We start from the raw sequence: 17,684 nt of genomic DNA, 5'->3' as shown, positions 1-17,684 counted from the left end.
AGCCCATGTTACTAGGATCCTTCTCTGCAGTGCTCACTTACCAGGTGACAAGCCAGGAAATGGCCCCGGGCTCGGCCCATCACAGTCCCAAGGGAACAGCAAGCTCAGGGCTCTCTGTGATCAACACTGGACATTTTTTTGGAGCTGATTCCACTCTAGGCCATACAAGTGCCCCAGGCAGATTCTCTCAACTCTCTGTGTTCTAATCCCTTTCATGTCTCCTCTAGATTGAGTATAGAGAGGAAAGGAAGAAAGGCGCCCTGGACTATGTGTTAGGATTTCCCCAGTGTTTGTCTAGGGGTACAGGCCTCGAACGGTATGGCCCACATTACCAAGCAGCCCTGGAGGCAGATAAGTTTATACACAAACTCTTCTTGGCTCTGCAGCAAAGATCACTCAGGATGACTTAAAGCCAGGCGGCTGCCCACCAGAACCCAGGCCAGTTCGGCACCTGCATGCATCTGGAGCCCCCGCACTCTGTCCCTCCACAGGTGCCGCATGCTGGGCCGAGAGGGTCCCGTTTCACCGAGGATTCTGCTCTCAGCGACCTAGCGGACTGAGTATTCCAGAGGCTCAGCACTGTTAGCCACTTGTCGAGACAAGAGAATGAAAAGCTGCTACTGGGTGTGACTTTTCCAAAAGTCCTAGCTACTGGCAGAATCCAGACTATCTAATTTTTACCCCAGAGCTCTTTCCCTACATTATGGCCCCTTGCCCATGGCAGACTCGAGCTGTTACGAGTGCCTCTGGCGATGGAATCGGGAGACCATCCTGAGTATGAATGGGCTGAACTCAGGTCTAAATATGTGAACTTGAAAAAAACCCAAAAAGGGACGGTGTTTTCATGGGTCAAAATGTCCCAAGCCCTTGAAGTTACTACATTCTACTTGTTTTTCCCCCCAATAACCTATTTTCATATTTCTTCATTTTATTCTTATCCTACCATCTCCCTTCGCAGTTGTCTTTTTGCCTAAAATTTTAATTTATTTATGAAAAGATTTTGTATGACACCCAATTGTGCTATAACGGCAGTATCATTTCATCTTTCCTTCAGAACCACCCTCATTTTAGAAAATAATAAACATATTCACACACTGGGAAAAATACCTAAATTAAAAATAGCCTAGATGTACAAATTTAAATCTATGGGTAGTATTTTTTTTCTCTTTCTACTAAAATACTCCTTTAATGAGAAAATCTTTTATGTTATCTTTTACAATTCTTGATCAACTGCGTAGTCATGTCAAAAGTGGATTCTGGAAATGACCTTTCATGGTTGCAAACTCTCTCATGTGAATTATGAGACAGCAAACATTAAACAAAAATTCCTTTCTAATTTGATCAACACGCATGTTAAAGTATTTTCTCCTTTCTTTTTCTCTCCGAGGATGCTTTCTCTTGCCTGTGGGCAATATCCCCTTAGGATCCTGTGCAGTGGCGCGCGCGGTGCCACGAGGGGGCGCGCGTCCTCCGTCGCAGCGGCAGCAGCTCCGCGGGGTAACCAGCCGCGGCCCCCGGTATTTTCCCAAGAGGCAGACACTAACCTTCTTCTTGTCACAGCTTAAAAAGGAAATGCAGAATTCACCTAGAATTATCAAAATATGTTTCATTTCCGTTGTCAGTAACCCCCAGCAGATCAGCTCTTCCTCTCTTCCTCTCGATAATTTTCCTGTGAGAAATGAAGGGTGATTTTCATCACGTTTGCGACCACAGCACCCACAGCCTGCGACACTCCGCCGCTTCTGTCTTCCCAACGCGGCCGGCCTGCCGCAGGGGAGCGGTGCGGGGTTTCTCCAGGGGCCCCCAGACGAGGGGCGGGGCGTGCAGGAGGGAGCCCTGCAGTCCGCAGGGGGGCGGGTGACAGCCGGGATCCGCCGCCCCGCCCCCGTCAGGCGAGGACGCCGAGTTTCCAAGCCCGCGGTGCATTTCGTGCACGGAGTTTGAGAGCACAGCCCACCCTGAGAAAATTCAGCTCGGTGACGACTGACGCCCAGCGACGGGTTTCCCCTGACAGTGCCTCAGAATTCCTCCCCGATGAAGTCTTAAAACGCTCCTTCAGCAATGCGTCGGTTTTATCCTTTCACAGAAAAACTAAGAGATCTCGGGCAGGGTGTCTTTGGTTTTCTCCTCAAGTGAAAGCAGAATGACACCCCCGAGGGGCCCTTCCTGTCGTCTAGGCGCGGTTAGGGCGCTGGGCCCTGACCCTCCGCCACGCCCTCAGCCCTGCAGAGCCAGGGCGGGCGCGCTCGGGCGCTTCGGGCTCCCCTTGGGCAGGGGCTCCCTGAGGCCACCGGCACGTGAGCCAGCGGACATCAGAACATGAAAATTCAAAACATTCAAGTTTAGCACACGGGTGAGTAATGCAAGCCTTAGGAAGAAATGATTGCCTAAATGCTGAATCCGATAACTGTTACCGAAATTAGAAACAACTCTGGATTATTTAAAGAAGTTTTGTGTGTTCTGAATCTTCTAACTGGTTCGCTGATTCCAAGGGCAGAGATGGCCTTTCTTTTGTGGATGGTAAGATTCCTGAACATGAGTATGTATCTAGTAAAGGCCTCTAGGGGAGGAAGAACTGAATTCCACATCCCTGAAAGGCTCGAGGCTGAGCCTCTGAGGAAAAGGCATCACCAGGCCACTGGCTTGTTACCTTGGAGAAGCACCTTGGAGAAAACTGGCCTTCACTTGGACAACATCTGGCAACCAGGCATGTGCAGTTATGTGCCTGCTGACTACTTTGTTGAGGCTGTTTCTTCGCGGGAATCTCCATCCTTCTGAAAGCTGTAAATTGGATGTATTTCCAAGTATTAAGGAAATCACTGTAATTAAATATATTGAATTTGAAGGAAACTCCATCTATTCTTTCAACTCTTGATGATCAATGATTATATTTTTCAGCATATAGAATGGAAATAAATACATTTATTAATTTTTTACTGAGAGGAATTACTGGAGGCAAGATTAAGACCAGCGTACTTGGTGAATTCCTTTGAACAGGACTGTGGTTAGTGAGTGTCATTATACCTTTTTGCAATGAGAAAGAAGTCCGGCAGATCTGCTATTGTATGTGAACATGACAAGTTGCCCTGAGTCTGCCATCCCAGGTGGTTTTAGGTTGTCTGGAACCAACTGGGACACTAGGAAAAATACTCCTATTTCTCTACTTTACTTATCTTATTGTTCCTGAGTACAGAAGATATTTCATTCAAAATGCATAAAGTCACCTGAAACGACTCACATTCACTCTAAACTTATCTAAAAGGCAAGTTATTTGGATATTCATGTCTATCTGTAAGGGATGAACCTCAAAAATTGTGGGATAATGTTTGGAAACAAACATAAAAGTCCTACTAGTTTCCCTAGAAACGTGACCAGTCACTTGGCTCCATAGATCTAACCAGTGGGCCCTGGGAACTGTTCTCCAGCAAACTTCTTCCCAGACGGAGACTATTCGGGGCCTCTTTGGGGGACCCTCATTAGTAGTGATAAGGCAGAAAATAATTAGCATCGGTAAAAATCTCTTCCTTGTTCAGGCACAGCAGCAACACTCAAGAGACATCTGAGACCTGAGTGCATAGTGCTGTCTGCTAGTTATCGAGCTAAATAACAATTCTTCAAGGAGGTCTCGGTCACACCTCAGAAAAGGGGATCAATCTGAAAATTTGTCCTTTTATTGCTGAAAAGTTTCTCAGAATGTCAGGAGGAAAATACCTTCAGAATTTTTTCTATACATTTTTGAGAAGTTTAGTTAAAGGCACATGAGTCCAACAGACTGTAGTGAAAGAAGACTGAGGTTCCCAAGAATTCAGCGACGAGATTCTTCCCCACAGCTTCTAATGGCAACAGCATTTTCCTCTGGACCCAGTGACAAATCTCTTCTCCTGTCTTTGAAAAAAGATGGGCTATAGCTATGGCTGGGAAAGCTGATTTTAACAAAATTCAAAGACAGTTGAAAATATACTGGGGCTTTCTGTTCCTGCTGTGCAGAAAGAGATTAAGCCTCGTCTTTAGCTTTCTGATGGCCTTGACAGCGTACAAGGAGAGGTGATGAACATTCAAACCTATATTCGGAATTCACACAGACAGACACAAGGTCGGGAAACAGGAGAAGACGGAGAAAGACAGCTACCTCAGCCTTCATTTGAGGCCATAGTCTCCTTGGAGAAGCTGGGAAAGCTGCTGACCTTCTCTGGGAAAACATCTATTTGCATGTGAACAAGCAAACATACAACCTTTACATAATATCCCATGAGTTTCCCCAACATCCTAAAATTATCATTGAGTTGAAGGCCTTAACTAGATGACCCTTTATTGAAAATTTCATGCGAACGTCAAATGAATTAATAGCCTGTGTCTGGTGAATCTTGGCTGAGATTCAAAGAAAGAAGATATTAATACCCTTCCTTCCTTCCTTCCTTCCTTCCTTCCTTCCTTCCTTCCTTCCTTCCTTCCTTCCTTCCTTCCTTCCTTCCTTCCTTCCTTCCTTCCTTCCCCCCTCCCTCCCCCTTTATTTCATTCTCTCTCCCCCCTACTCTCCCTCTCCCTCTCTTGCTTTCCCTCTGTGCCCCAGCAGAGAGGAACTACATGAAGAATGATCTCAGCATCAAATCTATGGAACAACAAAAATTACTGGTAAATCATTTTACATTTCACAAATCACTTTCTCATGTACAATAGCTATGGCTATTGACGACATTCCTTGTGTTCCTCCCTTATCTGTAACCTTCATAGCAATCATGTATGAAGGGTGCCTCAGAGAGTGCGTAGTAGAAACAGGACAAAAGTGCATGCTCCTAACCTCCAGTCACACGCTCTTCCCCCAACATTGGGTGGCTTAAGAAATATTCATCCAGCTTTTAGGCAGGTCCTTGCTGGAGAACTTTGGTGGACTATTTCTTGATAGCTCATCACTTAGAACTGTACGGTTAGTAGGCATGTAAATAGTGATCTAGAAATAATTTGTTAAGTTCTCATGTGGAGCATATCAATTTGTCACCCTGTCTTAGGGGGGTTATAGAAAGTCTGATGTAAGAAGAGGGGTTTCATGTTTTGTGATACTTTTAATGGAATGTTTTATTCCTGAAACTTGAAAACTAAACGAGGTCTGATGGAACCATCTAGCTACAAGGATATGCACAGCACTTTCTTACCAAGAGGACGCAGGGCAGCCGCTCTGCAGATCACAGACCAGGCAGAGTGTCTTGTCCGCGCCTGTCCACTCACCACCGATCCCAAAAAGCAGCTACTAGTCGTATCCCTGACATCTGATCCTGTGTCTAAGTCACGCAATGCTTATAAGGTATGCGGACACCGAATGCTGATATTTGCCCAGTCTGAATCACTTGCTGCAAGAAGTAAACACTGTTCATGGGGAATATAAGATAAAATTCGATCTGGCCTTTATTGTCTGGCTCTAATACACATGCACACACACAGGGATAACAGGTGGACACGTGTTTATGCTCTTGATACTTATTTAAGGTAACACGTCTCAGAAAATAGCTGTGGCACATAAACTTGAAGGCAATTTGCAGGAACATGATTTGACTGACTGGCCCTATCACAACCTCTGTTCTTAGGTGACATAAAAGCAATGTAGGCAGAACCCAACCCATCCCAAGTCAAACGGGAGCGTATCTAATGACTGCTGACATTTTGCCCTCAGAATTGTCCTTTTACGAGATTAATGATTGTGGTCACAGGTAGACGGTAGATAGGGCAGCATCTCCAAATCAAGTCCCCTCAGGGCTTCTGTGAAGGAAAGCATGGAAAACTACCAGCCGCCTCTTCAAGGTTACACCAGTGGCGAGCAGACAAACGTCCCCTAAGTAAGCAGAGCCACCCGAGAGGCTGGGTGACAGGACCAGCCGGGCACTGTACCTGTACAGATGAAACTGGAGAGTCCCCCGTAGATGACTTCATCGTTGTCGGGCAATATAAACGGACACCTCGTCTGAACCTCCAAACAGTATTGCTTGCAAGGAATTGTCTTTCTGCAGTTGAACTGTGCGACTTCAAAGTACTGGGAACACAGCCAGGCTTTGTAGACAATCTGGGAAAAAGAAAAAAAAAAAGCAGAATCAAATATAGGGAGGGCTGAGCACAGTTCTGACTCTAATGAAGAACACGCTGTACTGGGAGACGCATCCTGTGGCTTCAAGTGGATCATAAGAAAACTCATCTCCAGCAAACCTATTTGCACAGTGTCAGCTGCGAGCGATAAAAACATAGCAACGCGTCCGCAGCGGAGCAAAACGTTGTTTACTTAACCCCCGAAGAGAACACAAAAGGTAATACGGCGTTTGATCTGAGGGAGCCCGTTTGAAAAACAGTGGACTTCAGCAGGACCTGGAGTTTTCGAAACCCAGTGACACCGAAGGGAAAGGAGAACCCGGGCCCTGCGACACGTGGGTCTTGCCTGCAGCCCGGCGTCCAGGGGGCTCCGAGCGCGCGCTCCCTCCCGCTGTGCCCCCGGCCGCCGCTAGATGGCGCTGGGCCCCCGACAGCGCCGGCCGGCGGGTCCCGGGGCGCAGGGCCCGCAGCTGGGTATTGACATTCAGGACGCGCAGCAAGTGCATTGAACAGCCGGTCCCCCGAGAGCCCGCGGGCACCCCCAGCTCAGCCACAGCGCCCGGGGCGTGGTGGGCGCTACGGGAAGGAAACCTCACCAGAACCCGAAGCCGGACTTCTGAGAGCCTGTGTGATCCACATGAATGTTTGTTACTTATTGAATTTAATAAAACGTGCAATTAGAACTTCACTTATCTCTTTGTGTTTCATAGGCAGTCAGGAAAAAATAGTGACAAAAATGCTTTTTTTCTAATAGAAGAAATTAAGCGGGACGTAAACGCGAATGAAAAAAATGACAAAGTAACCCATCTACAGTGTAGATCACTGTGATTCAGGGATTTCCAGAATCCTTGGCACCGGTGGCTTCCGTTTAACTGTTCCTAAGGTTAATAGTATTCAGGTAAGATTTCTGTCAGTTATGTCCTACCAGCCAAGTGAATGGTTTACAGTTAAATGTACACGAAGAGATCAGAGACTTGACAATAATAGCAAGAATAATAGCTAGCACTTATCAAGTTCATATTCTGCTCTAAGCAACTCAGAGACTTTTTCCCCATGTAATTCTCAGTGCACACACAGACGATAGCTATTAGTCACATTTTGCATACGAATGATAATTAGTCCTGGAAGTAAGTGGAAGATTCAGAATTCAAACCCACATTCTGTAGGATTCCAAATCCTGCACTCTTCATAATCATGTTATGTTCAATTAGAAACAGGTTTTTTTAAGAAGAACTTAAGAAATTGCTAGGGAATTTTCAGATTCCCTAGCAGCACCGAAAGCAGCACTGAATTGCATGTGCCCCGTCAATGTCCATTTGGCATACAAAAGATTGTACTGAATTTTTATTTATAAGTTTTTATTGATTTGATAAAAATGAAGCTTTCTTATTTTATCAAAGGAGCCTCAGTGGGGATAAAATAGGATGCATGTGAAATTCAGATATGATTTTAGATAACTAAAAGTAATTTTATTTGCTGTCAGCAATGGTTCATAATCATCATATAACCTGATAGAAAAACATACGGATAGTTAGTATTCTTAGAGGTCTTTTGAACAGATCATAACATAAAAGTATGCATTGGAAACTGCACTAGAAATAATACTACAGTAGCTGAGGAAACCCCTAAGGTTTCTTAAATTTCAGCCGGGAAGTGGCATGGAGTGTGGGTGAGGGACATGGAAAGGTGGCTGTGCTGTCTCGCCATGCCCTCAGCAAGGGGCTAAAAGCACCAGTCTCAGAACAGAAGGAAAGAGAGATGCCATGGTTTCCTAACTGCACTCTGGGGAAGTTGAAGATACTTTTCAAAATACCATTGGTATTTGTGCAATGTGACATAATATGCAATATGATATACGGCACCTATGGTACAAACTAAGCTGTAATCTAAGAATGGTCAGTGTCTACTTTGTGATTCCTGGTTTAGGTTTTCTTTCTTAAGTACGAGAGGAAGTTGAGTATGTTTATGTATACAGTTCTAACAACAATATAACTCCATTACAAAGAAAGCTTACATTCTGTGCATTTATGGGATTCTAAAGATTACAGTCATCTCTTTTCTCTTGGAGAATAGCCCTGTGTAATTCCAGAAAATTGCGTGTATGTATTTTTTATGGGCTAGACTTCTCTCCTTTTCTCCTCCCAGTTCGATTTTGCACAATTGTTCTGATTAAAATGGTTTCTGGCTATGAAGTCACCCGTAAACTCTATCTTAAGAAACAACCTCTCCTCTCTCGCAGATGATGGGGGATCACATATTGAAGTCCCTTGGGATGTATAAGCATCTTCTTTTCAGTCAGTCTCCTTAGCATTGTCCAGTTGCAACAGATCCATTTTTATTCTGGGTCCTTAAATGCTATGTCAGCTCTATTTCCTTTGCAGATTTTTGACTTAAAGAAGCAAGTCAGCAAGGCAGTCTTTATAAACATCAGGTAGTAGTCATGAAGAAAGTGATTGTGATTTGCAGAGCCACCAGCAGAATTCTGGACCTTCCACGGGGCCGTAACAACCTCTCCGGCCAGGTTTCACTGCATCATCAGTTCTTTTCACCCAAGTCCTAGACTCCTGAAATGCAATAGAATGTTCCTCATTTGAGTCTGGAATATTTTCTAAAATTTTAATTCAAGGGATGCACTATATCTGAGAGCAATCAGGGGAAACTTCGTGGGCAGAAAAAGAAAAGCGAGCTGCTTATTGTTGCCTTTGGTATCTGAGGGACTTGTTGCTATGTGCGCATGTTGAGAGCTTTTCAGATGTGAAATTAGAAGACAAAGACAAGAGACAAAATAGGTAAATATTGGTGTGAAGAAGAGCTTTCTTGCCACAAGAGATGTACAGAAATGAAATGGGCTGCCTCGTGAGGTCCTGAGTTCTCTGTAACTGGAAAAATTCAAATAGAGTTTAGATAACTCTTGCCAATGTGCCGTGAGGAAGACTGTGAGGAGCGTGAGAGAACAAATGGTTCTGATATAATTTCCAGTGTCCTTTTGGAAGTTTTTGAGGGAGGGAGGTTGAGAAAGGTAGTTGTTTTGCATTGGCACAACACTAAAGAAACAAGATAATTAGTTTTTAAAAGTACTAAAGGATTTTCAAATTAAAAAAACACATGATGAGAAATGAATATACTAGTTTTCTTCTATAAGAACTTGGTAATAATAAAGAAGTTCAGAAATCTACTTTATAATGGCTTAGCCTTAACCTATAGAGAGAAATAGTAGGCACTTGCTTTTCTAGGTGTCACTGAATAGTGTAAATGATTATAAGACGTTAAACAATTATTTTGGGAAGGATCAAAAATGTGTGTAAGGTAATGGCTAACCTACATCTACTCACACTCTTCATTAAGGGCTTGTACCACTTTCTTCCTGTAGAAGAGGTTGTGTTTGCCGGGTAATGGTGCTCATGAAGGACACTTCAAATGTACCATCAACCCCCCAGCTCTCGCCTCTGCACGGCGCCCCTTGGGAACGGCTACTGGCCACACGAAAGCTTTGCTCGGGCAGCTGTTCATCTTACAGTATCAGAGGATATCCTCAAGTTACAGTCCAGGAAAGGAACAGGCTAAATTATTAAGGTGGCCTAAATGAGAACATTGTTTTTACGTAAGACTTGGGTAACATTTTCCCTTTTCTCTCAAAGCATTTTCTCATTGGTTATTCTTCCTCATGAAATCCTTGAGGTGGGCTTGGGAAATATTTTAGAAGTGAAAAATCCGTTGCAGAGAGATTACAGTAGCAAACAAGTGAAGTCTGACAGCTGATGAACACCGTGCGCTGGGAACTCTGGTAGCTGACCCCGGAGCAGGGTGTAGAAAGGGATGACTGCACAGCCCTGGCCTGTGTGGCTCAGGCGGCTGCGGTGTCGCTTATACACCAGAAGGTGGTGGGTTCGATTCCCGGTCAGGGCATATGCCAAGGTTGCATTTGGATGCCCAGTCTGGGTGCCTGAGGCAGGCAACCAACATATATTTCTCTCTCCATATACCCCTTCCCCTTTCTAAAATCAACTGTAAAAAATAGTTTAGAAAGAAAGAGAGAAAGTGAGGACTGTACAAAAGAGCCTGGATCTCTGGAGTCTCCGAGGCGTGATGCTCGGAGTGGGAAGGTCCTAGAGGCTGTCAAGCCGAGCCTCTCATGTTCAGTGGGAACTGGGAGCTTGGAAGACTACACTTGATGGCAATCCCAAACCTGGTGCCCAGGCCATTGTTTTAATAGTGCACCCCATTATTTGGAAGGCATCATCTGAGTATCAGGCTTCCTAACCTATACTTTTGTTGTCATTGAAAGTCACTTCGTTTCAGGCTGCCCTTTATAACCCCTCCATGATCCTGCGCCGTGGGCTCTAAGGCGCCACCACCCCCGCTCGGCCCTCGGGCTGACCTCTGGGTCCTCTCTGCGCGCACATTCCCTTGGTGACAGCGACACAGGTTTACAGGAAAATGTGGGCGGGGACAGCAGAGGGCGAGGAGAGGAGGGGTAATCCCAGGGACCTGTGGTCTACTGACCTCCTTTCCAGACTCTCGATGAAGACTGTGTTTTGTTTTTTTTTATTATGACTTTCAGTGTTTAGCAAGGCTTTGGTTGTAATGGCACAAGCATGGCTTCATATGGCTGGAGGACCAACCTGAAATACCATTTTGTTCATTAGAAGTTACCCCGGTGCCCTGAATAATCATGGTTATCAGAATTACCATTATAAGTGACCTTCTGTATGTCCTGTGTCAGGCTCTCATTACCTCTCTTGGTTCTGGACATTCCACATGACTGCGGTTAATCTTGTGGATGGCCTTTCAAAAAAACGCCTAAGGTTGACATTTTTCCAATAGAGGCTTAGATTCTCATTTATTTTAGATATATTTGCCTCCCTCCTCAGAATCTATATCTATGTTTTAGAGCTAGGAAGCAGATTTATGTTACAAATGGACATTAGCCTGCTGAAAAAGATCATGTCGGTTACAATTTTTTATTATTAAGAGAAATGTCAGTTATGGAAAATGGCTGTCATTGCCATTGTTGACTTCCCTTCCCTCCCCCCCAAGTACTGGCAAAGGCTGACTCTTTTTACATTTATAGTGTGTGTTGATACAATTCATGAGAGCCTTTTCTGTCAGCTTTCATGTGTTAGTGGCCTGAGTTTTGAGTGCGTGGGGTGAAATAATTGGTTATGTAGGCAATAGTCTGCTAGAGCAACTGCCTCAGGCTAAGGCTTTTTGATGCATAACACATGTTACAATTATAAGTGGAGGTGAAAGTCAAAATAAATTTTCACATTCAATTTCTGAATGTCTTCTTTCTTCTATATGTGCCAGTGTCTGGTTAAGGCACACTGCACCCAGAAATTGAAAATACTGATGCATTATAAGACAAAAACAAGAAAATAAAATCCTTGCCTCAGGAAGGGCCAAGTCATCTGTGGAAGGATATTAAGAGATGAACAGTATACTGAGAACCAGGCTCCTCGATCCATCAAAGACTTACAAAGCCAGCAGACCATGTCCTCCAGGGCTGTGTCTTGGCTCCATTTCTTAAATAAAATGCCAATGTCTTCCTATTTTCTGTTGATGACCCACTTCTGGGGTCCTGTTATAACACTTGGTCCCCTGAACTTCAGAACTCCCCTGGCTTCTTGGAACTGCCCTATATTTTCAAGTCCACCCAAACCATTCTCAATATCATGGTATAACCCCAGGCTCAATCCATACAGGAGAGGGGATTCGTCTGTAAATAGTCAAGGCCAGTCCGGGTCCACCTGCTAGTCAGATGTGGTATCTTGGCAGTCCACGGATCAATGATAGCAAATAGGACAAAAATAAATCAACTCTCCTGAGCGCTCTTGAATAGAGAATGTTCCCATTCACAGATGATCTGAGTAAGGCTTAGTAAAAAGGGAAACTAGAGAAATTTTTCAGTGTGTCTCTATCCAAGTAATACAAAGCCAGATTAGTTTCTTCTTTTCCTCTTTTCATGATTAATGTACATCTTGTACTGTATATGCTCAATGCCTTCCTTCTTTCATCTCCCTGTCCAACCCCATCTCACTCTGAGTTGGAGTCAGCCTGAACTGAACTGTTTGTTCCACAGAAACTGTTCTTTCTAAGCCACTTGGCCTCTCTAATGATAAATCCAGCTGCTACAATTAGTTATTTTCCCATTTGACCTCTTGGGAGCATTGAACACTGTTGATGAAACTCCTTCTTGAAATGCCAGCCCCTCTGATTACAGGATGCCATTTATCCTGGTTTTCCTCTTACTTTTCGGCCACTCATCTCTGTCTTCATGTGTTGTTATTATCGTTTGTTTCCTCTGCTATTATCCAAAATGTTGATACTCCTTAGGCTTCTGTTTTAAACTTCTTCTGCACATTCTTTCAGGGCAATCGTCTACTCTCATGATTCAATTGTCACCTTTGATTGTGTGAAGCCTAAACCTCTATTTCAATGCATATCTCCTCTCTCTCTTTCTCTTTCACACACACATCTGACCCACCTGTAAACTATCTCCCATATGTCTCTCTTTAACATCTCAATTTGTACACGTCCAGAGTGGAATTCAGCATCTTCTCTTCAGAAAGAAGCAAGATGTGAGAAAGCTGGCAGCCATCCTCGACACCTCCTTGTGCTCCCTTCCACAACTGTTTAATCACCAAGTCTTATGAGCCTACCTCCGCAGTGTCTCTAATACCTGTTCAAATCTCTTGATTTCTATTGACACTATCATCATTCCAGCCATTACTGTCACTCATCTGGATAACTGAACTTGTTCATGACTGAAGGCACTTGTTATTTAAAATGGGCAAACTTCTTAGGCCGAGATTATGGCAAAAGGTGTCGGGCAGACAGATTATGCTAACTCATACCTTTCCAGAAGAGTTCTATTGTACGTCCAGAAATGAATATTAAAAATAATAGTAACAGGTGAACTAAGCTCACAGTTAGTAAATAACCATTTCTTTTGATGTCAAGAAAGATGTCTTTGAATGAGCTACCTTCGCTGGGTTATCATTTTAAGGACAAAGATGGCCGGGACTCTGCTAGTAAGCACAGGAAGGGAGGGGAGATCTTCCATGGAGGCCGCTTCTGAGTATTGGCCATGGATGGACATAACTGCTGTCCTCAATAGCTTTTTCCAAAGTAGGGAAAGAACAAGAATAAATGAAAGTTTCTTTTGTGGACTATCAGTCAATCAATACTTTTAAGTGCAGAAATATTACATGTCATATGGTCCTCTAAACATACTAGGTATTTACCTGGTCTGTGCCAATAATCATAAAAGTGCCAGTGGTCCTATTAGAATTTATATCTTTTAAAAAGGCAGCATGTGAACAGTTCAATATAAATTTAGTTTTGAGCTCCATGTCTTAAGCAAGTTGAGAATGCTGAAAAGGACTTAAGAAGAGGGAAATTAGTAAAGAAAGAGAAGTGAGAGTCTGTAGATAAGAAATCTGAAATTAGCATTAAGCATATAAAGGGATAGTATATTCACCAAGGAAAGGAGAAGTGTGACCATGAGAGACTGCCCCTATTTTGTAGCACTCACGCAGGAATCCAAGGAGCACTTGATAATTAACAAATGAATGAGTGTTATAATCCAGATTCTAGAATATATTTAGAAAATGCCAATGCAGAACTATAATAAGTAATAAGTAAATTCACTAAAAACTGGAGGTGTATTCATTTTTATCATAAAACTAAATAGAATGGGACTTACTATAACTGCCTCACTTCATAAACACACAAAAAAGGTCTAAAGAAAGTTCATTCATAGCTTTGTCATAGAATCCAATGTAAAATATGGAAAATCTGAAATAATAAAGTAAAATTAGTCACCTAACACTATGATACTTTTACATAGCAGCAGACCTTGTAGAACTAGAATATAAAATGCTTTGGGTATATATCTAAATTTTCTACTTCTTTACAATATTGTCAGGCCATTTTTATACTAATAATGCATGACCGCAATCCTACTTTACCAATATCAGATTCGTGAGGGTTTCCAATTAAAGCAATAATCTATCTTCGTTCAAGGAAGGTGCGGCTGCCCCTTGGTTGAGTAGGCTCCGCGTTCTTCGTTTTCCCCATGGAGGTGAGCGTTTCTGGTTTTATCATCACAGAATCACTGCTCAACAACTAGGGGCTGACCCCATGCGATCGCTACAGTTTTCTACTTTATCCTCGTGTGTCCTGCTTGCAAGGAGCAGGGACAGGATGAGGTGACAGTTCCTTTTGTAGGCGATGAGCAGACCAGCGCCCGGGGAAGGCAGCAAGCAGTGTTACATGCCACACGGCTCCAGAAACATGCTCTTTATTTAAAAGTGGTCTGTGTGGACTCTCAGGAAAGTGACACTGGTCCTATTAGAATTTATAGCTTTAAAAAAATCACAGAGTGAACATGCCAAAGCTCTAATTAGAATATAGAGCTGTAGCCTGCTATCATTAAACAGAAGAAACGAATTGATTTCTGTGAACATTGGCTTCATAGGTATCATTCAATCTATCTGTTAATCCAAAATTATTTATTAAGAGCCAGCTCTGGGCCTGACAGCAGATATGTATTCTTGGGAGCAGGAATGGAGGGCAGGTTAAAAATGTCATTATAAGGTATTTTCCCTGGCATCAGAAATCATGTCTTCAAATTAAAGGAGGCAAGGCGAGATGTGCTTGGAGGTGTGTTACTATCAGGGCGCTATAGTTTGGAGAAAGCAGAAATCAGTGATGACTGAGGGTGGAGGGGGTTTCTGGAGAAGAGAAGGGGATAGGCCATGAAAAAGAGTGACATGGCAGGTCAAAGAGAGGAAAGAGTGGAGGTTAATGCACCTGTGATACAGGAAAGAAAAGAGGGAGGGGCGAAGGGTGGGAGAAAGATAGGAAAGAAGGAAGCCGATAGTTCGATATCTAAGATACTTAGTAATTCCGTTAGGTATTTTCAATGCATTACCTATGTGAGGCGACTGCAGTTATTCCAGTTTCACAAAGGTGAAAGCTAAGAGAATTTCAGCAGAACACAGCAGAACCGGGCTAATTCAGGTCATTTTACCCTGCAACTGCACCCCACATCTAAACGTGTTTCACTGTACACCAGAGACAGTCTAGTGTAAAGAAATACTAAGTTCTGGTATTTTACATAAAGTTGCTCCTGGGTATGAGAAACATTTCTTTTAGGGGTAAGCTTCAGAGAGTCAAACATTTTCAACACTTCATAGTTTGTTTCATATCTCAGTAAGATATTTAAGCAACTGCTATGCATTTTACTCTACAGTGAAAGATTTTAAATTCCGCAAAGGATCACAGTGTTTGTATCCTATTAACACATACTTGAAACTCCACGCATTGGTGACACAAGTAATACTATTGTTAATGAGGAAAGAGCCAGAATAATGTCTGAAAATAATTGCCTAATACTAGAACTAATAGCCACCACTAATAAGAAAGCTGTTCTAGTCTGGGTCTTAAACTCTCTCTCTCTCTCTTTCTGTCTCCCCTTCCCTCTCCTCCTTTCCCCCTCTCATGCTCTCTTCTCCACTCCTCCTCTCTTTCTCTTTCTCCCTCAGTCTGCCTGGTTATTTCTCACATAAACACTTATTCAACTATTAAATTATACAGAACTAATACTCAATTGTATATCTTGTAAGCAATACTTCTAAATAATTTTTACTCCATCCATTTAAAATGTTAGCATATTTCCCTTACAGAAATACTTATTTTTAAAGCATGCACATAAATTATTATATCATGTTCACATACAAAACATACACAAAACATAAGTAACTGCAAAGTATAGGGTAAATTATAACTGTAGAGAGAATTTAAATATTTTCTTTTCACACTCCAATGGATGATCTTGCGTATGCCCTGGGTGTGCAGACCCCACTTATAAGAAGCCTGGAAAGTTAAAAAGAAATTGTAAACTTTTTAACTACTGAAAAAAAATCAGGTAAGTTGTGAATTTGTGTTGCAGACATTGAAAATTGAGCACTTGCTTGAATTATGCAAGCGAGTTTAAATAACTATTATCGAACCAACTAGACAAAAAACAAAAATCATGAAGACAAAAACCTGGTATGTCTTCACTCATCAGCCAATACTTCACCAGTGGGAGGACCTGACCTCTGAAGGACCGTTATTATTTCTTGCATAGAATGAGTGGGTGTAACACAAGCTGAAGGTGAATCTAAATGGCCAGGGCCAGTGAAGCAGATCGATGCAGATCTCTCCCGTTCTACTTAGTTAGATTAATTTCTTGACCAACTTATTATTATTATTTTATTTTTTAAAAACTAGAAATGAAGGGCATCCATATCTTCTGAGGAACCTTTTTTAAAAGGCAAGCAATAGAAGTTGGGCTAATAAGTACAATTTGGATAAGCAATAATGGTGCTGACTTTTACTAGCAATGTCAGGATTAAAGCTACTATTCCTTTGTTCTGGGTGGTGTGGCTTTAGCAGACTTAGCTTAAATATGTAACTACTAATACTAAATTTATTGGCATCTTGTGAAACTAAAGAAAATGAAATCATTTGTTGAATTCAGTCAAGATACTTAGTTGAACTTTCGGGTCAAGATGGTGGCATAGATAAACACGCTACTCAGCTCCTGCCACAGCCACATCGAAAGTACAACCAAACTACAGAACAACCGTCATTCACAACCACCTGAAATCTAGCTGCATGAAATGAAATGAGACCCGCAGGAAGGGCAGGGACGGGGGACGGGCTGGTCCCACACCCACGTGCGGCAGGTAAAAATCGGGAGGGATATGTTGGCTGCAGAGGTTCGCCCTGAGAAGTGAGGGGTCTCAGCCCCATACCAGACACCCCCCAGCCCAGGGTTCCTGTGCTAGAAGACAAGTCCCCACAACTTCTGGCTGTAAAAACCAGCAGGGAAAAACCTGCGGGGACTGTGGCTGAGCGAGGCCGAGGCTGCTGGAGTCGCAGGCAGCCCCTGTTAAAGGGCCCGTGCACAGGCTTCTCAGATGGATCCCCTCGGGGCTCCAGCGCTGGGCCAGCAGGGCGAAAGGCACCAGGGACACAGGAAGAGGAGCCGAAGCGCCTGGCATCAGGGTGAGAGCCGGGGGGGCAGCTTTCTACCAGACAAAAGTGCTGGCAGAGGCCACTGTTCCTTTTCTGAGACCTCCCCGCACTGAGCCGACAGACAGGCGCCACATCTGAGTCTCTATGAGCCTGGCTCCCGCTGTCCGCCCGGCATGCTGACTCCCTGAGGCCCTGCCTCACCCAGCTTTCGGGCCCATCCAGGCCGTTTCCAGGGCCTTTTCCATAGAACCGGCCTCTCTTGCCTCATGCTTTGGACTTTCCTAAAATCTCTCAAACAAGCAGCATCTGGCCTCTGCACACCCCCTACCTCTTGTTAAGTGGCTCCAGGCAGTTTAAATGTTACTTAAATCTTCCCACTTTGATATAAAATTGCTGTTTGTTTTGTTTTATTTCCATTTATTCTTTACGTTGTTGCAGTTTTCCACTGAGAAATCATATAGAATAACAATTATTAGTTATGAATTCTCTCCTATTGAGATAGTGATAAACTTGCAATAACTCATGTCTTGTTTTTTTTAACCAAAACTTAATTTGGAGTTTGTGTATTAAAAAAAACCATTTCT

General features: G+C 43.3%; 1 protein-coding gene across 1 annotated transcript in view; it reads right to left on the bottom strand.

Annotated features, from left to right (window-relative positions):
- The window catches only part of NALF1 (NALCN channel auxiliary factor 1), a 529,324-nt gene that overhangs the window by 26,973 nt on the left and 484,667 nt on the right, over positions 1-17,684 (bottom strand). Inside the window, exon 2 of the mRNA XM_087814235.1 lies at positions 5,881-6,052. Within this exon, the coding sequence (XP_087670361.1) occupies positions 5,881-6,052 (172 nt within the window). The remainder of the gene's footprint in view (positions 1-5,880; positions 6,053-17,684) is intronic.

Source organism: Miniopterus natalensis, chromosome 2, assembly GCF_054644295.1.
Source record: "Miniopterus natalensis isolate mMinNat1 chromosome 2, mMinNat1.hap1, whole genome shotgun sequence".
Taxonomy (NCBI): Eukaryota; Metazoa; Chordata; class Mammalia; order Chiroptera; family Miniopteridae; genus Miniopterus; species Miniopterus natalensis.
The sequence above is the reverse complement of the archived record's forward strand: the minus strand, read 5'-3'. Positions and strand labels throughout refer to the sequence as shown.